Raw genomic sequence first — 23,669 nt, 5'->3', positions numbered from 1 at the left:
TTTCATGGATAGCATAGGAAATGTAAATATCCATCATAAATGTCTCTACAAGCTACAAAACTAAACGAATTTGAGTCTTCATGTCAGAGAGTCTTAATACTCTCAGTTTTGTTGTTCTTTTTAATCACAAATCAACTAACCATTTCCCTTTCTGCAGCTACCTTGGCGCAATCCCTGAGTATATTTCTGACCTTAGCCCTCTGGGGTCATAGCTCAGATTCTAGCTGTTTGGTCATGAGGGGGTTGTTGGGGTGTTGCAGCATCTGTAAATGGTTAAAGGAGAATTAGAGTCAGTGTATCAGGCTCACGCCTGTAATCCCAGCACTTTGGAGGTGGAGGCGGGAGGATCAGGAGGATCAGGTCAGGAGATCGAGACCATCCTGGCTAATTCGGTGAAACCCTGTCGCTACTAAGAAATACAAAAAATTAGCCGGGTGTGGTGGCAGGTGCCTGTAGTCCCAGCTACTACTAGGGAGGCTGAGGCAGGAGAATGGCGTGAACCAGGGAGGCGGAGCTTGCAGAGCTGAGATTCTGCCACTGCGCTCCAGCCTGGGTGACAGAGTGAGACTCTGTCTCAAAAAAAAAAAAAGTGGATTTCCTTATTTATGCTCTCATAATTAAGATTATTTTAGCATTTATATCATATAGTGAATATACACAATTCCCATGATTTTTCCTATTGTTTTATGATCCATATTTATATCCCCAAGTATATGGTTAATACCTCTAAGTATTTGCTGAAAATCTAGCCTTGTTGAGCAGATAGAGGTTCCTTTAATAGCTACTGAAGGGTGCTTATACTTTAGAAAGTCAGATAATGTATGTGAAGATGGTTTGGAATATGTGACATGCTATGCGAATGTGTTTTTTTTTTTTTTTTAAGAAATGAATAGCTCATCTCCCACAGGCATATTATTGACAGGGGGCACTTCAAAGGATACACCAACCTAAATAGGAAGCAGCATGATCTAATGGAAAGCATGTAGTCTTTGGAGGTTAACATTGGCTTGTATTTTGGATCTGCTTCCAACTAGAAATTGTAGAGGATTTAGTCCCTTCTGAGCCTCAGTTTTATCATCTGAAAAATGGGCTAGTAAAACTTTATTTCACAGGGCTTTTGTGAGGGATAAATAAGAAATATACCAAGTATCCTAATAACAAATTCTCATTTCAGATGAAATATGAGCATGTAGATATGCTATCTCTATTAATAATTCATTTGTTCTGTGTTGTTTTCAACTCTTGTAACTTTAAATCACTAAAACAGGTTAATTCTTGTCCAATGCTATGTATATTGTGTTTGTTTCATCGGAGCATAATACAGGTTCAATAAATGTTAATTTCCTGTTCTTTGTATGCTATAGCAAAAATAAAAAATCTTCTGATGCTTAAAAAGACTGGTAATAGTCTGAGATGAAGAAATGACAAAGATGAAATAAATTCTTCTAGTTTTATGCATAATATTAGTACTATAATTGAATAAGCAATCACTAAAGATTTTCTCCTTTATTTAAGTTTCTTGAATCAGGTCACTGATTTTTAAGTCTGCATCCATTTTAGAGAACTCTCCCTCCACACTCCCTTTCAACATATCCCATCCTCTTCCACCTCTCCATTCAGATTCTTTCATTTAATTATTTCAGACCCCGGGAATTAGCAGTCCCTTCTTGAAAGCATTGGAATGGGGCAATTTTAATTTTTATCAGTATCAGCTTCCTCCTCCTCACTGCCATATTTACCTCTTTGGGAGGAAAAGGAAGTCCATATGTAGCTGTAAAAGAAGACATAGCCCAAGTTTCTAGAATTCGCACCTCCACATTCGCGTATTTCCCCAGTCTGTGCCTCTGAACAGGGTTTTAATCACTTGGGCTTTTGTCCTTGGCGCTGAAAGCTTTAAGAGTACTGCAGAAGTGGTAAATTAACCACATTTAACAAAACAGAAAATTTTCATTGTGTCATAAAAAGCCTTATTGATCTTGTCCAGGCATTGACTCCAGGTCCTTTTAACAAGCCACTCTGTCTAGACTTGCAGGCTAGAGCCCACCGTGCTAACAAAGGAGGAACTGGGCTGCCCTCCCTCCCCGTGCAGGGGAAGGCTAAGAGGGTGGGCACAGATTTAAGCTTCTCAGGGGTGATTTTCTTAAAGAACTAGCATGATTTTATTCTGCTGTGGAAAGGAAAAGCATTAGGAGGCTTGTGGCAGATGTACCTGTCACTTATTCCAGACTCCAGCCTTGTTTGACTCTCTGTATCTGCCGTCGAACTCCCCCATGGTAACAGATTAACATGTCTTCCATATCCCTCAGCTTCCAGCAACATTTCCTCCTGTTGCCCTTAGCAAGCTAGGCTGAACTCTGATGCCAAGGCACTGAGCAGTGGTCTCCAGAAAGAGCGGGGAAAGAAACGATGGGGCAGGAGGAGGAATTGGCAACTGTAGAATCACTGTGACCAACTCAACTTCATTTTCAATTCAATTCCGCAGATCTTTACTTAACAAATCTGGGTAAATAGGAGATTTTGAAAAGGCAAGAAAAATTGTAGCTCACAGAGTATGGTTAAAAAGTTGACACCCATAAATCAAATAACCAAAGAATCATTCAAGATTTATTGGGTGGCTAGATGTTTTATTGGCAGCAGAAATTTAACTTTTCAAAAAATGATGAAGTATTTCAAACATAAAACATATAGAACCTATAGTAGAGGATATTACATATGTTGCTTTACCCATCACTCAGATTGAATAAATCTTAATGTTTTGCCATTTTTGCTTTATATCTTTTTGTAAAGACTTAGTCATGTTTGAATACCTCCCTGGTTCCATTTATTCTCTTCCTCCTCCGAAGTAACCACTACCTGAAGTTGATGGGGAGATTTTCTGTATACATATTTCTTATTCTTGTTACATATGAATAGAGCTGTGGTATCTAATAATTAATGATCACTGTATAGCTATGTGTGTGTATGTGTATATGTTAGTGGAGGTCAGTTTTATCAACCCCTCACCATTTATATTCATTATTTTCCATATATTCTGGGCTGAAGGAAGGACATGTTAAGTAAAATTCTTTAACACCTTATACTTCCCTGTTCATCACCCAAGCAAATCTTGGTACCAGTTCTAGATCCCACTTTCCTATTTTAGGGTCAGGAAGGTTCACATAATATCTGGTTGTCTTGTTTTCTCTAGATACTTAAAGGTGGGGAGTTATACTGAAAATATAATTTAATTGCAGATTTATTAAGGCAGGAGGAAGATTACATTATCTTCTAAGATTTCTTCTGACACTATGGTGATAATTGTTACAGAGAATTCTTGTTTTCATCTTGGACTAAAGAGATATTTGATAGAAATAAATATTTTAAAGTTCATGTGGTAAAAAATTCATACTTATTGCTTTCTAAATATCTGTATGAGTTTTCCCAAATTCTGTAAACCTTCATGACTTCTATATTATTTTCTAGACATGTATGTGTGAATATAGTGAGTATCTAATTTTGGTTGCAATTAGGGTTGGTATGTGTGCTACTATATATAAAAAAAACATTTCAGATACTCTACTTCCTGCTCTAGATTAATTGTGGATATTTTTCATTATTATTAATTTTGTTCATATCAAAATTATACAAAAATATACAGTATTGCTAGGGACACAGACCTCTCCTTTCCAGCTCTGTGTCCCTCCTAACATTTTTGTTCTTATGAAGTCCACAGAATGTAGTGTGACAGCATGGCATTTGCTATTCTGGTATAATAGCCTTAGTTATTGAGTACTTTTGATGATTCTTTTTGGTCTTGGCCAAGGGTGAAAGGATATGTAAGTTTGTGGGTATGTGTATATTCTACAATTTTTTTTGTTCAAAAACTTTAAAATTCAATGTGAAACTTATTTGGTGGAAGTCAGTTCTGGTTAAGTTCTCCACCATCCTAATTACTCGTATACTCTGTGTAACTTCAAGAAATGTATTTTTAGGAAACACTTTGGGCTGGAGCTGGCTTTGCAATTATTGATGTATTTTCTTGTCATTGAACTCACGTGGCTCCAGATGTGCCTGTTATCCCTCCAGTCATAGTGAAAGCAATCCAAGGACCAGTTTGATATCCTGAATTTCTCCTGATACCTTTATTTCGGTGGCTATTTCAATATTTGTTGAGCGCTGAGGTGACAACAATAACATTTCCCTTTGATTTCTGAACTCATTGTGTAAGATGTAAGAGTCAAATCAGAATTGTGTCAAGGATCCAAATATCAGTTCTATTGCTGGTAGAGTTAGAGGATGTGGCTTTTACTGCAGTCAAGCTGGGCTTCTTTATAATTTTTCCCTTGAATTAAACTCACCTACTCAGCAACAGGTAGAAGAGCCAGACAACTGCAGGCCTTCTTCCATAAGGGCAGAGTTTACTGCGGTAAGGATTACTGCTTGGGACTGCCTAAAGGAGATCTCACAAGCCTTGTAGAAAGAAATAGAATAAAAGGCAGGTCACCTGGTACTGATTATCTAACTAGGAAATGTAGAACTAGTGTATCAGACCCTTACTACAGCACCAAGCAGATGAATCACTGCAGGAGAATGAATAAAGGAGAGATGGTCAAAGTGTTACTCCAAAATTATTCTCTTCTGGGGAATGGGGAGGAAATGTTCACATGGAGTCATGGGGGCAAGGAAATGGATTCCCTCTGTAAGATGGAGTGCACTATTTGTGTTCAATGCTTGTGTGATTGACTGACCCAGAATTAAAATGAGAAACGAATACTGAAAGAAGCATAATTACAGTTTTGCTTATATGGATCTGGTGGTTGAGGGAAAGTAAAATGTACAGTACATTACATAAATGATTGTAAGTGGGAAGACAGGTGTGCAGTACCATTGGCTCAGGTTGTGTATTTATTTTTACATTTTTAATTTTTTTAGCAATATCCATCCTATCTTAGAAATGTCTCCTGGATCGTTATATTACATAAATTATTATAAGTGGGGAAGACAGGCAGTACAATTGTGTGCAGTACAACTGGCAAACAATTGGCTCATGTTTTCTGTTTTTTTATTTTTTATTTTTTAGCAATATCCATCCTATCTTAGAAATGTCTCCTGGCTCCCTCTTCACATCTCTAGTCGTTTGTCCACAAACTGGACCCCTAGTACAATACAAGTACAATTCTGCCACTCATTAGCTGAATTTCTTCTCTGCTAATTCCCCATCCCCAGTGCTCAAGAATGTTGTAGAGAAGGCCCCAGTCTGCATCTTGAACCTATACACGTGTCCATTGCTCTAGCCACCTTGCATGTTTCACCTTCTCCTAAATACTCTATGCTCTTCTAATGACCACACCAATGGATATGCCGTTTCTTCTAATTAGCATTTCATTCCTCCCTTTGTAGGTAAACTCCTATTCATAACTCAAGACACATTTTAAGTATGACCTCCTGTATGAAACCTTCTCTTATGCCCAGGTTCAGTTATTCCCTCTTCTGTGTGCCTATATCACCTACCAAACACTTAACTACACTGGTAATTATTTGCTTGTGCATGCCTTCTCAACAACAACAATGATAGCTAACACTTCTATGACTGGGAACTGGGCCTAGAACTTTATTGTATTCCTGCCTCACAGCAACTCTATGAAATATGTACTATGGTTATTCCCATTTTGTAAGTTAGAGAAAGAAGGGTTAGAGAAGTTAAGTAATAAGCTGGAGTTCCATAGATTTAGGTAAGTTTCAGAGCTGGGTGTCAAACCCGCATCTGTCTGATTCAAAGCTTTTATCATTACAGTTCATACCGTAAGTCCACTGTTCAGCCAGGCAGAGTGCCCTGTTAACATGAATCTGTTGTCAGTGACTGGCACATAGCAGGCATTCAAAATTTTTCAGTTTTACAGTTCCTTTTTTTCTGTAAAATGTCAGCTAATGATTTATACTTACAAGGTTGCCGTATAACTTAAGTGCATTCAGCACTGAACACATTACCTGGTACATAGTAGGCACCTGTGAATCTTTACTTCTTAAGTGAATAAACAAAAATGTAAGTTTTATTGTAATGCAGTTGACAGCAATTCAATCTTTAGGATACCATTAGCTTTCTAGTGATTTCAGTGAAGCGTGGTTTTCCAGGCCATTCTTCTGTGGACAGAGGCAGCTTCCCTCACCAGGATGCTGGCTGTTTATTTTCCAACTGACAAGTTGATTTACTGTTTTCCTTCTCATCACTTTCAAGAAGCATCTGCAGGCTAGTGAGTGACCTAGGCAGTGTGGAAAAGTCCATTTATTTCTCTGCTGCATCTTTCCTACAGAGAGTCTAAGGATAAGGGTTGGAAATGGCCTCAGGAGGTCGGATTTCCTGTGTGTTTTCTTTTGTAGTGCAGGATTGCTCAGGGCAACACAATTTCCTGTCTGCTGGTACGCTCTGCTTTTAAAATACCTGTGTGATGGGATGTGGCAGGTAAAGGATTTTGTTGTTTGTCCTTGGGGGATGGCTCTGCAGTTTGATCTCTCTTAATGCTTTCTTTGGCCCTAAAATACATTGTAAGGGAAATGAGACAGGGAGAGCCAAGAGTGCAGTTCACTTGTGCAGTCTTTTGCCTTTTAACACAATCATTCTGTTCCTCCCTAAATTCTAGCAGGAAATGTCATTAAGTGTACAATAGAATTCACTCCACTAAAAGGATTTCTACTTTCCCCTCATTTTTGCAAATATGATCATCTCACAGCTCAGCAGATAACTTGGATGTCTGCTCACAGCTTCCTAAGAGGCTCTTAGAGGTAGGTGTTCCTGTTCGGTGTATTGGATTCTTAGCAGGTTGGAGAGTAAGGAAACAGACGTGTAGAGGAATGAACTCATACTTGCCTTATTCTTTTTTTGCCAGCAAAAATACTCAAATTGCTGTTTTAGCTCAAGATACCTTTCAGCAATGAGGGTATATGCAGCCCCTCCATCCCCCAGGAATGAGTAGAATTGTGCAATCGTGGACTTATTCCCTAGACATTTATTTCTGCAGTTGTGTACCTTTTTGCCTTGGACCCATTACTTCTTTTGTCATTACTGAGGCTTCTTTGCCTGGAAAGCACTGGCCAGAATTGGGTGATCTGTGAGTTCATGACTTGAGAACCTTCAACCTCTGATTGCAGTTGCACTGGTGGAGAAGGCACAATATAGCCCCTGCTGGGTTTGTCTTCACGGAGAGTAAATGAATTCACAGGATGGCCACAAGACCACAGGCCATCTCTTTGCCTAGCAGGCCAGGCAATAGTAGTCCATGTGTTTTTCTGCCTCATTAGTTTCCAGGTGGGCCAGGCCAGGATGGGTAGCCAGGTTATCTTTGCATGAATACAGACTAAAGTACTGCGCTGCGCTGCTGTTCGAGGCCAATTTGAAGGACAAAGGCTGCATGCTACAATGAGAACAATTTCGCTGTGTCTCTGAGGCTCATCATCAGGAAGCTGGCTCCCACTCCTTTTCTGGAGCTCAGCAGGTATTCTTCACAGGACCACTGACTACAGCCACTTCAGAGGGGTCAACATTTTAACAGGCTCTTCCAAGTCTCTAAAAATTCCATTTCTAAGGCTCTCTGTTGGAGGTAAAGAGTGTTATCTTCTCAGATTGGCTTTTCTTTTCAGCTTGGTGCTGAGAATTTGGAAAGAAAGTCAATGTATTCCCCTACTTGCCTGCTTGGTTTCCTGCTGCCTACCAGGGCTCTTGCCTACCATTGTCACTAGTTTTACCTTTCGACAGATTTAACTTCATGCAACTGCAGAATATCAGATATAGGGTGCTAGGCATCTGCTTTGGGAATCTGAGTTTCTGGCAAAGTAGTGGTATGGTGTAGTAGCAAAAGCAATGGAATGAAAATCATAGTGTTACAGTTTTGGAAATGGCACTCGGTAGTACCTTGGATGGCCCCTGTAAACTCTGTGTGTCTCTATTTCCTCACATTGGTGTAATCATAGTAAAATGACCTCACAGAGCATTGAGAGAATACCAATAATAATTAAGAAAGCATTTGGAAATCCATGACACATCTAGATGCATGTAAATGCCTGCTTGCAAATGGTCCTAGAATCCTCCTTTATCAATGCCTGATGTGTTTTCATTTTCAGTCCTTTCTTGACTAATTCTTTGTCTTTTTCTGTCAAATTTTGCCTTTGGTCTTTGGCTTTCCAATGATTGCACTTGGATCTTAAGTATCCACACTTTGGTTTCCTCCTGTGTTCTCTGGCTTGCTGGTGTCTCTGCCTCTCTTAGATTGTTCTGCAAGGAACTTCTGCTTGCATTCTTGCCCAGTGAAGTGCAAACCTCACTATATCCAGGAACTATATCAACATCTAGGCTGAACCAGTTCCAGGCAACCCCTGAAAAAGTAGTTCAAATGTATTTCTAAAAGATGATGCAATCTCTTAAAAATACAGACTGACTCCTTCTGTCCCTCTCAGTAAAATTATGCAATGGTTCCCTGTAACTTATAGAAGTTCAATTTTTTTGCCCTCAAAGCCCAGTTTGGGTTTTTAAGACACCAAGCCGTAGGGATGGCAGGCCTAATTAAACAGTTATATGCATTTTCCCCACACGTCTTAGATTGCATAGTAATAAAATATAACACTGAATATTTTAATCTGCTTTGGAATTTCTCAGAGAAATAGAGTGATAACAATATATAAATTATAAGTTGGGTGTCTTTTGGGGGAAAGGAGTGAAGAACAGAATTAAGTAAATGCTTATTAATACTAACTATATATCAGTATTGAATTATCCAGCCATTTGAAAGATCAGTATATATCTTATACAAACTGATTTAAAATCTTGAATTATACATATCTAGATTGCATCTAGTGTTTAATCAATTGGACGCTTACGAATAATGGATAAATGATTTGTTGTCATACAGAGTTGAGCTCTGCTTTTCATGCAGTGAGAATAACACTTTTCATTTTTACACTTACGCAATTGATTGTAAACTTTGGGATAATATAATTTAAATGGAGCTAAACAGTCCATTAGCTATGTCAGTGCCTTCTCTCTTGCCAAGCTGTAGTTTTATGCTAAGCTGTTGTGTACTGTGTTACATAATCCCCTGCATTCATTTTCTCCACCTATTTAGCTTGAATATATACAAGGTGACTGCATTGTCTCTTCAACCTCCTTCTCAGTATAAACACCTAGTATAAATAGATTTTGGGTGCTATTTTGTTTTTTCTAAGGGAAGATTCAAAGGATTGAATAAGGTTAGAAATGCATGTTTGTCACTATTTGGTTTTGCCCCTTTTAGTTACCGTTACTGTCAGCTTAGTATGATTTTCAAGGTGATAAGAGAGTGGTTGAGTCTCAGCTACTAGAAGGAAATTAAGATAGATTGGTGGTCTTAGAAGAAAAATCATGTCAGTTGTGCAAGTGTACAAAACAGTGATTTCTTCAAGGTCCTCATTTTTTTCTCCTTCTGCTTTATAGCCCTTGATTTGCTCTTTTAAAGACTGGGTTTTGGAAGGCGGAAGTTGCAGTGAGCAGAGATCGCGCCACTGCATTCCAGCCTGGGTGACAGAGTGAGATTCCATCTCAAAAAAAAAAAAAGACTGGGTTACGCATTTCTAGTGCCTCTTACAACATAACATGTAGGGGAAAATTATTCCATCACTTGAAAATGATATAAATTTGCTTATATAGGATATGACTTAGGGAGAAGATGTCAGTTGTCTATTGTTTGTTGACCAATGGAGGAGATATCCCAACAGGGTAATGCTGATCTTGGTAGCCTCCTCTGACTCAGAGAAGAGGTAAACTGAGAAAATTCTTCGTTGGATGAAAAGATTGGGAAGGTTGTGAATGGTTACAGCAATTTCTGTTAAATATTTGCAAAGGAAGGCACTTGGCCACATAAAATCTTCATCGGTATATTTGCATGGAGATTAGCATAAATATGCATGTGATTTGCGTAGGCCTTTTCTTCCTCACACTGGTTTTAGTTCTTATTTATTTATGGTGATATTCTCTTCTCTACACTGATGCCATTTTTTCCCCCTATGGCCTCCCACATAAAAGAAGTGTTTTTGCTTTAAATACAAATCTAGGGAAACATTTCTTTTGGTGAATGAGTGATTCATGTAAGGTGAGAGGAATGGTTTCTGGCTCAGTTTATTCAAAGTTTGGGATGGTTTGTCAGTCAATGCACAGTTCTATGGAATCATTTGTGGCCTTTGACAAGACAAGTAGGAACATCTAGAATGTCCAGAGTGATAGGCAAAAGGAAGATAATGAATATTTAGACTAAGAAAAGCCCAGACATGCCCCAAGCCCAGAGTGCCACAAACTAACTGTGTTGTCTTGGGCGACTCACTTATTTCTAGTCATCAATTTCTTCCTTAATAAAATAAGGGCATTAAATCAGGCCATCTCTAAAATCCCTTATAGCTCTAAAATTTATTATTTTGACAGACTCCTTGCTCTAATTATATAAAAAATATTAAGCACCATGTAGCACATTAAATAATATCTGGTGCCTTGCTGTTCTGTGTCAAACTCTTCCCCTTTGAAGGGTACTGGATGATTAATTTAAGCTTCTCTTTATAGACACTACTTTCCTTGCTCATTTATCTCAGTTCAGTGGGCACACAAGGTATAACTTAAATGTTTATAGAAGACACCTATTAATATACCAGTTGTGGTGCCAAGGATGTGCACAGTAGTTGGTTCTGTGGACATCCCTGTCTGTAGAAAAAGAGCTTAGTTGTGATAACGCTGTTTGATTTGTCACCTTCTACTCTAGATCAGGGTCACCTCCAGGTCTCCTGAACAGGGGCTTATCCAATTGCATTTTAACAAAGACGTTTCTTCAGAAATGAGGGGAGAGATCATGACAATAGGCAGAACACTAGGGGATCGGATAGATCTACTTCAAACATGCAGACAGTATTGAATCTCTGCTTTATTATTTTGGGGGGGCTATTTCTGCTAAAATCCAGCATGCGTTATGTGCTCATTACTTATACATGTGCAAGCTACCCTGTGAGCATTTATAGGTGAATAGATCTCTTTTGCTTATACCAGTGTGTGTGCAAGCAGACATATGCAGGTAGACACATATGACTGGGCTGCTCTGAAACACACAAGAGAAACTTGATCTCTTCTTTAATTCCCTGGAGTATGAAGCTGAGGTTGATGTTTTAATAATCTCATAATGCTAAGATTAATTTAACAATATGTAGTGGCTAGTAGGCTCTTCACATTATAAAAGCATCTCCTTTTTACAGCTCTTACTTTATGATGAGAAAATATTTATTTTGCCTAAGAAGTTTACCTGGGGCTGTGATGGTTGATACAGATCTGAGTTGAAGCGGACTTGGCTTTGGTTAATAAGCCTGGATTGTAGTGCCGGCAGGGAAAATAGAATTCTTTCAACCTTATTTTGTAGCCTCCAATCTTTAGAGGGAAACTGTGTATCTCAACTATTGTGGCCATTTTCTTTTGGTAATGAGGTGCGTTTGATAGCTTTTGACCAACTCTGGTATGAGTTAGACCATTCTAAGTAAGGCTATCTGGCAAGAAGACAAATGGAATTTCATAACACTCTGTGTCGAAATTATAAATCGAAAAAACAAATAGTTAAATAAAATATATTTCACCCTCTTACCTTGACAAATATACCTTTGTAACTACTTGGAAAGCCAGGTTCAAATTTAGAATTTTTGGATTCCTTGGAGTTCTGCATTGGGAAATAGCAGCACAGGGGGAACCAGCCAACCCCTAGTCCTCAGCCCACAGTCTACTCCCTTCTCTTCCCATCTTTGGCTTTGTCCTATATCATGAAGGGTCTGGTATGAATGCATGTGGTTGCCCCAGCCTAATGGACAAGCCCTATCCACATTTCTGCAAGTAGTCCCCCATGGCTGCTCCTCAGACCTTGCAATATGTATGGTTTGCCTTTAGAAAGATGGATCCAGGGCTGGGCGTGGTGGCTCATGCCTATAATCCCAACACTTTGGGAGGCCAAGGTGGGCAAATCACAAGGTCCAGAGCTCGAGACCATCCTGGTCAACATGGTGAAACCCTGTCTATACTAAAAATACAAAAATTAGCCAGGCGTGATGTTGCACACCTGTAGTCCCAGCTACTTGGGAGGCTGAGGCAGGAGAATCACTTGAACCCAGGAGGCGGATGTTGCAGTGAGCTGAGATCACACCACTGCAATCCAGCCTGGTGACAGAGCAAGACTCAAAAAGAAAAGAAAAAGAAGGAAAAAGAAAGATGGATCCAGGGAAGAGGCCTGCACAAACCCTGAAAAACAAGCTTAAGTTTTTTTGGGTGGGCAATGACAGGGTCCCAGTCTATGAAATATTGTCTTGAAAGAGAATATGGGCTCCAGTAGAATGTGATCTTGGCCCCATGGAACCCTAGTTCTGTGGGGAAGGATAGTTCTGTGGGGAAAAAGAGAATGCCATATTGGCCCCGTGGAGGCCTAGTTCTGTGGCCATAGGATAGTCCAACCAGGGTCATCTAAAACAGGATACCCTAGAGCAGAGAGTCTTGAGTTTAACAGTGGTATTGCTGTCTTATCAAAACATATCAAATGTATTCTCTTCCCTTCTTCTCACCTGCTATATCACCTGCTCAGGTCTAACCCCCTACTTAACAACCCAGCCATGTTCCACGGGGCTTGGGACTGTACTATAGAAACCAAAGTTAGCTGAGTTACTGATGGAGGAAAATCAGAGCCAGATCTTTCAGGGTAATTGATTTTTTAGTTATTGGTCAATAAAAGCTACCTGAAGCTAAAGAGTCCTTTGTCAGAACAGTTAATTATCCATTCTAAACCAGCTCTTCTACAAGCATTTAAAAGCAATTCCTGAAGCAAAAGCAACTTGAGCCTCACTTGATCGTTTTGCATGAAACCTCTCTTTAGGTTTTTCTTTGAGAAAATGTGAAGGAAAGGCAGCAAGCTCTTTTGCACCATCTTGTTTGTCTTCTACCCTCCTGTGGACACGTCGTTTCTCTGCAGTCACCCCTGCTGCTAGTTTTCCAGGTGTTTGGATATACGACTTGCGGAAGAATGGAAGGGAGTGCTGTGTTGGTATTAGCACAAGAACAGGGGCAGTACCCCTGCGGTGTGTTCTCTTTGGTATTTGCATAGATCTGACTCTTGCCAGACAAGTGTTGACTGCTTTCCTCTTTTCCTATAGCTCGAGAGGAGAATGTGGCCACTTTCCGAGGCTCAGAGTATCTGTGCTACGACCTGTCTCAGAACCCGATCCAGAGCAGCAGTGATGAAATCACCCTCTCCTTTAAGACCTGGCAGCGTAACGGCCTCATCCTGCACACGGGCAAGTCGGCTGACTACGTCAACCTGGCTCTGAAGGATGGTGCGGTCTCCTTGGTCATTAACCTGGGGTCCGGGGCCTTTGAGGCCATTGTGGAGCCAGTGAATGGAAAATTCAATGACAACGCCTGGCATGATGTCAAAGTGACACGCAACCTCCGGCAGGTAATGGCTGAGGGGAGAGAATGCCTGGAAGGCTCATTTTGGGTGGCTGGGTAGTAAGTTTGTGAAGCAGGTGATGGGTGTGAGGTGGAGAGGGGTGGAGATTCAGGGATAGAGATGTTAAAGTCTAACTTTCTCCCAGTCTTCACAATTTTACATGGAAAATTATTAAAATATGTTTCTCCGCATACTTCAATTCTCCCTCTGTGCTTGTTATTTAAGAAAAAAAAAAAAAAACTCAGTTGTATAGATAATAAAAGTTGTAAGTACTTTCATTCCTTTTATTCTGCTTTCCTTTTATCATTTTCTTAATTACATTTGAATCTTATCGTATTATTGTTAAATTCAATTAGGGACGGCATTTTGTTTCTGCAGTTTCGTAGATTTTCCTCATTCTTTGAATATATGTTTTTCTTTTTAATTAAGTTAGCCATTGCCACGATGCCATAATTTTAATTCCTTCCAGAAAAAGTCTTCCTTTTTCTCTTTTAATTTACTACTCTTTCCCAACTATTTTTTTTTCTTTTACGTTAATCTCTAGCTTTGGAATTAATTAGCCGGGATCTTTCTGAATTCCTCTGTTTCTCTGTTCCTTGATGCGGCGGTCCTACTCTATTGCCCCTGTCTCTCCCTCCGAGACTCTTCAGTTGACTGGGAGGCCTGGAAAGTGGAAGGACCCAAATAAAAAAGTCAACTTTGGAGCAGCCTTTCCTGGTTCTGTCCGTGCTTGGGAAGTCCCATCGCTTGCCGATTCTAAGCAGGCACCTCCGTCAGGTGACAACATTCTCAGAAAGTCTTAGTTAGCCAAGTGAAGTTGTTTTCAATTTCATGACTAATAATAATGATAACAATAATAATACCTCATCAGCCCACGTCAGTAAAAGAAAACCATTTCCTATAAAAATCAAAGTCTGTGCTGAGGCTGACTTTTCCAGGTTGCCATTGTTACTTGGTTTTCCTATTTGCTAATCTGTCATTAAACCCAGTTGGATGGTATCCAGGCTTTATTAACCAGAAAACACTATACTTTCTGAAGTGCTTATCAAAAAGTGCTTACCAAATTTCCTTCTGCCATATGATTGATCTAATGCCTTCTAATGTCAATGTGAAAGCATAAGAAATGATAGGTGTTTGCCTACGTTTTCTGTTTGATAAAAGTGTGACTCCTTACTAATGCTAAACAAATGGTATAGGCTGGCATACATTTGAAACACATTTCCACACTTAGGTATGTCAAGGAAGCCATCCTGTTGGGAGATTACAGTTATCTCAGGTAAAAATGCCAAACGACATAAGACTTAGAGTCCCCAGTCATCTCGACATTCATGAATCTGATATTTTTGAATATTGTTCTGTGTTTTTCCTCTAAGGCCAAAGACCTCTACTGCTAATATCTTCTTTCATCATTCCCCATCCATACTTACCCAGGAGAGAACGTCTCAACTCTCAAGAGAACCCAAATCAAATATCCATTTGCTGATACATAAGGGCTTGTTACATGTGAGCTGCAAAGACTAGACCTAAAAGTGAAATACAACCTTTTGCTAGTTTTGATTGGCAGGTACAAAATAACACCCTTTAGGCATTAATCAGTGGAGGAGAGACTTTTCATGTACTTCAGAGCACAGTCAGGTCATGGTTCTCACCAATTTGTTTCTCTAACTCTCTCCCACCACCCTTCCTTGCCATTCTGGAATGATTCCAATTCTCGTGTGAAAGGCTCACTTTTGTTTCTACTAAAAACACTTTTCTAAAATAGTATCAGGCCCACTTAAGTCCTTTAAATGGAGAGAGGATAAACCAAACTGTAATTCAAATATTGTTTGTGCTGTTTTAATCAGAGCAGCTAGAGGAAAACTACCCTGGATGTTTTTCCCACCCCTGGCCCTCCTGCTCTAAGGCCCAACTCTGCTCTGTGCCCTTGGGCAAGGCATTTGACCTTTCTCCACCACAGTCTCCATTTGCAAAATGGTGATTACAATCTTCTGCAGCCATGTGTGGTGACTAAATATGCAAAGCACCTTATGTTCCAGAAGGATTATGAGCTCATCTGTGGTCTGGGTATAGACGTACTGTGACGTGCACATGATCTACAGGCTGAGCATTCTGTTTCAAAGGTGACTGCATCTGTTTGGTGCCAAGGGTGCAGCTAAGTGCAATTCTCTGTGCTAGACAGGGGTACAGAGGCCCTACAGTATTGGGGGTATTTCTTGACAGAGGGAGTATTAATCTTCTGTGAGAAAGTGAACCTAAAATTGAACCTCATTGAAATTCTGACTAAATTTTGCAACCAAATGCAATTTATTGAAAGAGGAAAATCTCTGAAAAGCAAAGTTGGTTTTGCAAATGCAATTATTTTAATGTGAATAATGTAAGATTATTATTTTGCCCATTAAAATAATATTTATAACATCTGTTTGAGTTCCCTGGGATACATTTGAATGGTGGGACATTCTTGTCTATTTCAATTAAACTATAAATAGCTCCATAAACATTTGACTTATAGCAGCCTTATTCATTCATATTTTCGGTAAGATTGAATGGCTTTTATGGCAAAAATTCATCTGAGTAAAGTTTACCTGGGGTTTCCTGGAGTACTTATTACCAAATGGAGCAGAACTCTCCTCATTTCTTCCTTCATGATCATCTATTCATGGTTTTGCCTTTAAGCCAGGTCAGGACCAAGGCCAGGTATTTTGTTATGGTTTACAATTAAAGGAAGGAATGTGGACTACCTGTATCTGTTGCAAACTATAACTGGGATTAGGGACCAAGGTAGTGAGGAATTTGTGTGTTTGTATGTGGTAGGGGGTGGTAATTGGTCCTTGACCTTGCCTAACTCCAAGGTCATGGCTATAACTTTCATGGCTTTACCTCTACGTGTTAACTTTTGTTAAACCACAAACACAAAACTGAGGTTACCAGTCTTCCAGTCTTCCAGAGGACTTTTCTAATCATGTTTAACCTGCCAGTCTTCCCTCCTATCCATACAATAAATTACATAAAAGCTTGAAAAGCATTGTTCAAGAGGAATTGGGGGAAAGAGATTCCAAAGCATTCTGGCAAAGTAAACAAATTGATGACCTTATTGAGTAATAAAGAAGATTCTAACTTTTTTGATGCATTCTATTAATTCTAAACTGAAAGAAAAATGTTCCTCTCTGGTTGCACATATCCACAAAAATCAAGTAGGTCGTAGATGTTTAATTATCTATGGAAACCTACAGTATACTACATAAGACAGACTTTCTATGCTAGGTTTGATCTGTAAATGGTTTAAGTTTTTTCCGTTTTGGGAGGAAGTCATGATCATTTATCTACCTTGTAGTCATAGTCAGATGTGAAAAAAATAAACCGCAAAATATTTGTATTTCAGTTCTTTGTATCTATTTATCTACATGTGGAATGGTACCTGTTGGGGGTCTTTCCTTTCAGAAGAGGTGGAACGGGTTTGTGTTAGAGGGTGGGAAGGGAGTGGGTGGTGTCCATTCAGAAGAGTCCTTGGGAAGTAAGTATGGTGCTAATTGTAGCGGGTGAGGTCTGGTCTGAGAGAGATTTGGAAGAAGCAGGGAGCTGCAATGGCATGTAGACTGCAGCTCCTTTTCTGGCTGTGCCCCAGGTGGCATGGTTTTCCATAGAGTCCTGGTCTCATTGTCTTCCCCCCACTCTCTTTTTCTGTGTCGGGTGCCTTTTTTTTGAGAAACTAACACAAGATCATTCATGCAATGTGTCATTTTACTAACCGACTAATGTACTAACACCCTAACGACTCATCTTTGTTTTTAGTTTTTTTAATTAACAATCGTTCTGTTCACAATTTTTAATTTCCTTTCTTCCCCCTTCTCCGCAAAGCACTCAGGCATCGGACACGCTATGGTAAACAAACTACATTGTCTGGTAGATATCATTCTTATTGTCTCTTTTTTTGGGTTTGCCGTGTGTTGCCCCCGTTTTCCTCTCCAACCCCCACCTTTTATCCTCTTTAGACTCATTTCTTCTTTTAAGATTTTTGTTGAATTAAATGCAAGCCTTTCTTTCTCTTAAAAAAAAAAAAAATGGAAGGGGATGCCCTTGTCCTAAAAATGATATTTGCTTGAATTTTGTGGGGAAGGCTTCCTTTTCTCTAGTTTTCAGTTTTTTTCCCCCAAAAAATGCTTTTTTTTTTTTTTTTTTTTTTAAGTATCTCCGTTTGGCTAAATTTGTTTTGTTTTGTTTTCTTATTTTACAACTTTCAAGTTACATACTAGAGACAACAGAGATTTATAGTGAGAACTTTCTGCTTTCTGTGCCTTCCTCTCCCTCTTACTCTTCCCCTTTTCTTTTTTTCCTCCTTTCCCACTCCTTAGTCCCTTTTCTCTTTCCCTTTTATGTGGCCACAGCTGCCACAGGTGATCTGGGGAGGAAAGTACTCAACTTCCTAGACTCTTTCTTACCCTTCTTTTACCTTACTCCCCTACCGTGGCCAAAAGGATATCCACCAATTATGTTCTCCATACAAACTCTGCATGGCATGTTCCTGTCTCGTGAGTTTTCCTACCTGCATCAGAATTTGTTTCCTCATTTTCCTCCTCATTACTAACAACTTACCAACCATCAACCCAATTTCACTTTCTTCTCTTTTATTTTTCCCCACTCTTCATTCTCCTTTCATGTTTCATATATTTTGGGGTTGGGTTTGGACTTTTTCTTTTCTTTTCTTTTCTTTTATTTAGTAAGGGAGGTGGCAGGCAGAGAAAAGACTACCTTTTAGTTTTGAATGCTTTTTTTTTTCACTTCCATCTTGTTCTTCAGTTTGTTCAATGCATGTAAGTGTGAAGTGGATTTTTATTCTTTCGCTAATTTCTCCCCACCCTTTCCCAGTTTTGTTTTACTTCCGCCTTCTCTCTTGGTTCCAGATGATTTCTGCATGGGTGTATCGGTGTATGGTGTGTGCATGCTTTGAGGCCCCATCTTCTCTTTGCCCTCTGCTCCTTTCATGGATGTTGGGTAAAAGGGTGCTATTTCTTTTCTGTGGGCATTATTTTTTTTATTGTTTTGGTTATTATTTCTCATCTTTCCTTTTGTTGTTGTTGTTAGAGTTGCCTTTTTGGTTTGGGTCATTTCTTCCCTTGGAGGTGGTGATGGGAGCCAGGGGAGGGTAGGGGTTGGTGTCCTGGGGCAGTCCATGGCATGTATCATCCATGACTATATCAGAATCAAGACCCTTCTCCTTCCCTCCCTGAATGCATGTTTGTCAGTGTGGTGTGAGCCAAAATAAATATATTAATAACAATAAAGATAAAAGAAAAGAAAAAAGAAAAGAAAAGAAAAAAGGAAAAATAAAACCATCAACAACCAAAGACCAACCCCTAACCAACTTCATCATCAAATGTCTTCTTTGCTGTTTTTCACTACCACCATGAATAACAATCATGTAACAAATAAGCAATCATTTTAGCAATGAACTGAGACAAGTGATATCGTCTGAGGATGGTTCCATTTTCTAGCCTGACTGTGTAAAGATTGCAATGGGTAGAACAAGGTGCCTGGCTTGGAAATTCTAACAAAGTCTTCCATGAGTCTGCAGGGAAATACTGAAGGCTTGAGACCCAGGGAGGCAGACCAGAAAATGGAACTTGGCTGCACATACCAAAATCAAATCAAATTAGAAAGTATACCTCATGAAAATCTTAATGAAAGTGATGCCACAAGTAGGGGAAGCCACTGGCTTATGTTAGGATCGTAAGGTCATTGTTGGGATTTTTTTTGTCCCTATGTCCCTCCACCAGGTGACAATCTCTGTGGATGGCATTCTTACCACGACGGGCTACACTCAAGAGGACTATACCATGCTGGGCTCGGATGACTTCTTCTACGTGGGAGGAAGCCCAAGTACTGCTGACTTGCCTGGCTCCCCTGTCAGCAACAACTTCATGGGCTGCCTTAAAGAGGTAAAGTTCACCCAACTCTATTTAATGCACCATGTGATTGTTTCATTTTATGAACAAATGACATGTCTAAATCAATGACCGGATCTGTCCTCAAATCTATGAAGTGATAGATTGCAGCACAAACAACCTTGGACTTGGAAGTAGGTATCCTACATTTTCGTTCCCGCTTAAGCTGGTTGCATGACCTTGGGTTTGTCAATTTAGTACTGTATTAGTCCGTTTTCATGCTGCTGATAAAGACATACCCAAGACTGGGTAATTTATTAAGAAAAGAGGTTTAATTGATTCCGAGTTCCACATATCTGGGGAGACCTCACAATCATGGCAGAAAGCAAGGAGGAGCAAGTCACATCTTGCATGGTGGCAGGGAAGAAAAACTTGTGCAGAGGAACTCCTCTTTATAAAGCCATCAGATCTTATGAGACTTATTCACTATCATGAGAACAGCATGGGAAAGACCCAACCCCATGATTCAATTACCTCCCACTGGCTTCCTCCCACTGGCTCCCTCCCACAACATGTGGGAATTGTGGGAGCTACAATTCAAGATGAAATTTGGGTGGGGACACAGCCAACCATATCAAATACCCTGTGGTTCTGTTTCCTCATCTAACAAATTGAGGCTCTTAGCCCAGAGATGGCTGTGCTTATAAATTAAATGCAATCACACAGGTGAAAGGCCATTGAAATCACAAGGAACTAGATGAGTGTAAAGTTTGATTTTTGTGATTTTGACCTGGCAAATAGGAAAGCTCTAGCTAAAAGTGGCTCAATTTGTTGTTGTGTGCCCTGTCTAGAATATAACATATGTATTATTTTACCTTCACTAAGCCTGGTGTTCCCAAGGGTCTCATTATTTGAGATGAAAGAAAATTCTTATAATGTAACATTAAGGCTCAGAAGACTGGTTTTTCCTTTTCTTCTTCTTCTTCCCTGGGAGCTAGTAGCTATGAAAAAACAGTGGGACTTCGCCATTACTCGTTTATTACCATTGTAGCTGGTGTGTTGAGACCTCTGTCTGAGAGCAAAAGGAGCTTCAGCCAAGCGTAAGTGCAACCTCTAAGGTCAATTGTTGAGGCAAAAAGAATCAGATTTAATTTGGTAGAGCTCTTTCAGAACACTGTGGCATCAAAGCAGTGCACTGCACATTTTGTTTAAGCTAAGCTTGATTGCCTAAGTTATCTATACCATCTCCCTGGGGACATTTCTTGAGAAGCAAACAGTGTTCCTTCTTGTAGATAACAATCCCTTGTGACATCTTATGAGTCTCCTCTCAGGGCATGTTTTATTTTTATTATGGTTATTTGAAATTTATTGAGCATCATTTGTATATGAGATGGCACTGTCCATGCATTCATTCATGCCACTGCCCTGTGAGCCTTGTCCAGGCAGAAATTGTGTCTGTTAGGCATGGCACATAGTAGATGCATAATAAGAATTTGTTTGTCCATTTATCTAATAATCATTGGATACCTTTTTTTTGTGCTGTAACTAAACTTGGTGGCTCTTTTTAAGCCATGAACTCCATGCTCCAAGGCTTTGTCTTGTAGGAAGGGAGATGAGATCAGTGAGTGAATAAGTATAGCATAGGAGAGCATGTGTTCAGTGCCATAGACTAAATGCTGTAATTGAGTAGAGGAAACATAAATTTTAGGTGGAAGTCAGATTTAGAGAAGGAGTGACATTTGAGGCAGGCCTTGTTGTAAAAAATCATGTGCGAATTGAGAGGAAGGGGTAGAAAAGAGAGACAATAAAGGAAGGAAAATCCAATTATAGCTTTGTATTGTTCTCAGCCTGTAGAACGAAATAAGAGGAGCACCCAAAGAGTGCTATTATCTCTCTGTAGGATGTTACTTAAGCTTCTGTTGGCTTCAGAGATTTCATCGTCATTTCTGATGGAATTATGGTAGGCATAGAGCCCTTCCTCCCTGGGATTTACTCCTATTTGAATAGAATAAAGGTATAGACTATGCACTGTCTAATGAACCCTGAAAGACTCTTAAACACTGTTAAATCACACTACATTGGAACTGCATTCTCATCAGAAAAAGGCTGCAACATTCTTGTTACCAAGGACATGGCTCAGGAATGAATGAGGCATTGGTTGCTGTGGAGCGCTCATTCAGTTTTGTAGTGCAACAGTCCTGAGCATGAAGTTTCTCCAGGACAGGATTTAGGTCTGGCCTTTAGGATTAATTTTCTCCTATACACAATTGTATTGAGCTACCTCTGTATTATATACTTAGAGACAAAGGAGCAATTTCCCAACCACGAATCTTCTATCTATTAATCAGGAAGGAACATTTTGAAACAAGTCTCATAAAAACACAAAGATGTTTCTGATGACTTTATCCATGTGGAAACTAAAGAAAATAAAATACATACATACACACATACACAGACACACACAAACACACACAGACAGACACACACCACACCACACACACACACACACATACACACATTTTTGCTGTCCAGAGAGCAGAAAGCTTCAAAAGTCTGTCAGAAGTATTACTGAATAGCTTAAAAGTTAAAGGCAGTTCTGAAAAACAGTGTCGATAATAGAAATAACTATAATCAGTAATAACAATATATCCTTATCTTAGCTAGCAGCACAAATATGCATTTAAATTCAGACCAAGTTAGAAAAAGGAAAGTTCGAAACACTAACAGAAATGATAGGCAAAGCTAGAACTTGATAACTCCTGCCCCATCTGTTTTCCCTGTACAGCGTGATAGTCTTTCTAAGGCACTCGGAAGTCTTCTTATTTGTCTGAGTACCTTGAACAGATCACTTTGAGTCTAACGTAGTGCTAATATGTTATTTCTTTGCATTTAATAATTACCCTTCACTTTTCTGTGGGTAAGTCTATGGAGATACTTCTCTTGTTCTTGGTATTTGTTTTTGATAAATCAGTTAACATCAAAGGCTTCCAGCTATGTTAAGATTCAGCTACCTGTTAAACCCCACTCGCCCACTTAAACCATAGAACAGTCTCTAATTATTTCACACTCCCTTCTTCCCCTTCCTTTTCCTCTTGCTGCCTTAAAAAAACTTCTCTCGCCATTTGTGGCTTTAAGTTGTCCTAAATGAAACTAAGTGATATTATGTGTAATTTTCTTCAAATTAGGGACATGGAGAAGGGCCTATGCAATTTCTGCTCCAGATCATCAATATTTCTTTTTTTTATTTTTTTATTTTTTTATTTTTTGAGGCAGAGTCTCGCTCTGTCGCCCGGACTGGAGTGCAGTGGCCGGATCTCAGCTCACTGCAAGCTCCGCCTCCCGGGTTCACGCCATTCTCCTGCCTCAGCCTCCGGAGTAGCTGGGACTACAGGCGCCCGCCACCTCGCCCGGCTAGTTTTTGTATTTTTAGTAGAGACGGGGTTTCACCGTGTTAGCCAGGATGGTCTCGATCTCCTGACCTCGTGATCCGCCTGTCTCGGCCTCCCAAAGTGCTGGGATTACAGGCTTGAGCCACCGCGCCCGGCCCCATCAATATTTCTTTGTGTGTGGCACAAAACAGGTTTTGTCGTTGGAACTGTAGTTATTTCACACCTAAAAACTAAGTTCTGGCTCCACGATTGTGCCAAAGGGACTGGATATTACTCGTGTGTGTACTTCCTAACCTCATACCCATGTAAAAGCCACAATAAAGCGTCCACGTTGTCGTCAAACTATGATAGTTCTCTACACATGTTGGTTATCAATATAAGATTTGTGTCCACTTAAATATCACGAAGTCAGTTCCTCTTCATGTTTTAGTGTGTCTGTCTCATGTTTGTTCTTATTGTGTCCCCAGCTCCTAGAATAGTTCTTGGCACTTGGTGGCTCTCAGTCAATATTTGCTGAGTGAAATCACATGATTGTTCATTAATGAATACCTTTCCTAAATGAATGCTCTTAGGTACTATTGACCACTTGACTTACCTGGGATGATTAAAGAACATCTTGACATGGCAGTGGGTGAATCTTTCAAGAATCTTCTCTCCCTCCTCCTGAGCTATCAGATATGAGAAAAAGATTATTTTAAAAGCCTCAGCAAGGCTAAGAGGAATGATTGGAAGTTCCTCTATGAAAAATGGGAGAGAAAAGGCTGTGAGGGAGGCATCAAAGTATAATGAAAAGAATACTGGGCTTCAAATCAGAAAATCTGCTTAGGAATGTTAGCTTTATCACTGGCTATATAATAAGGTCACTGATCTTACTCCAGTCTCAGTTTTCTAACCCATAACAAGGAGATAATAAAACTTCTTTCGCATTCTTAAGAAAAAAAATG

The 23,669-nt window shown here is 39.7% G+C and overlaps 1 protein-coding gene across 2 annotated transcripts in view; it reads left to right on the top strand.

The window, feature by feature from the left end:
- NRXN3 (neurexin 3) overlaps positions 1-23,669 on the top strand; it is a 1,638,519-nt gene that overhangs the window by 393,649 nt on the left and 1,221,201 nt on the right. Inside the window, exons 4-6 of one of the 2 annotated variants that reach the window (XM_011949472.1) lie at positions 13,162-13,463; positions 17,313-17,336; positions 19,229-19,390. In XM_011949472.1, coding sequence (XP_011804862.1) covers positions 13,162-13,463; positions 17,313-17,336; positions 19,229-19,390 — 488 coding nt within the window. The remainder of the gene's footprint in view (positions 1-13,161; positions 13,464-17,312; positions 17,337-19,228; positions 19,391-23,669) is intronic. The other variant, XM_011949473.1, reaches the window with a different exon arrangement.

Source organism: Colobus angolensis, unplaced genomic scaffold, assembly GCF_000951035.1.
Source record: "Colobus angolensis palliatus isolate OR3802 unplaced genomic scaffold, Cang.pa_1.0 Scaffold3, whole genome shotgun sequence".
In the NCBI taxonomy this organism is placed as follows: domain Eukaryota; kingdom Metazoa; phylum Chordata; class Mammalia; order Primates; family Cercopithecidae; genus Colobus; species Colobus angolensis.
Note: the sequence above shows the minus strand (reverse complement) of the source record. Positions and strands in the feature narration are given on the sequence as shown.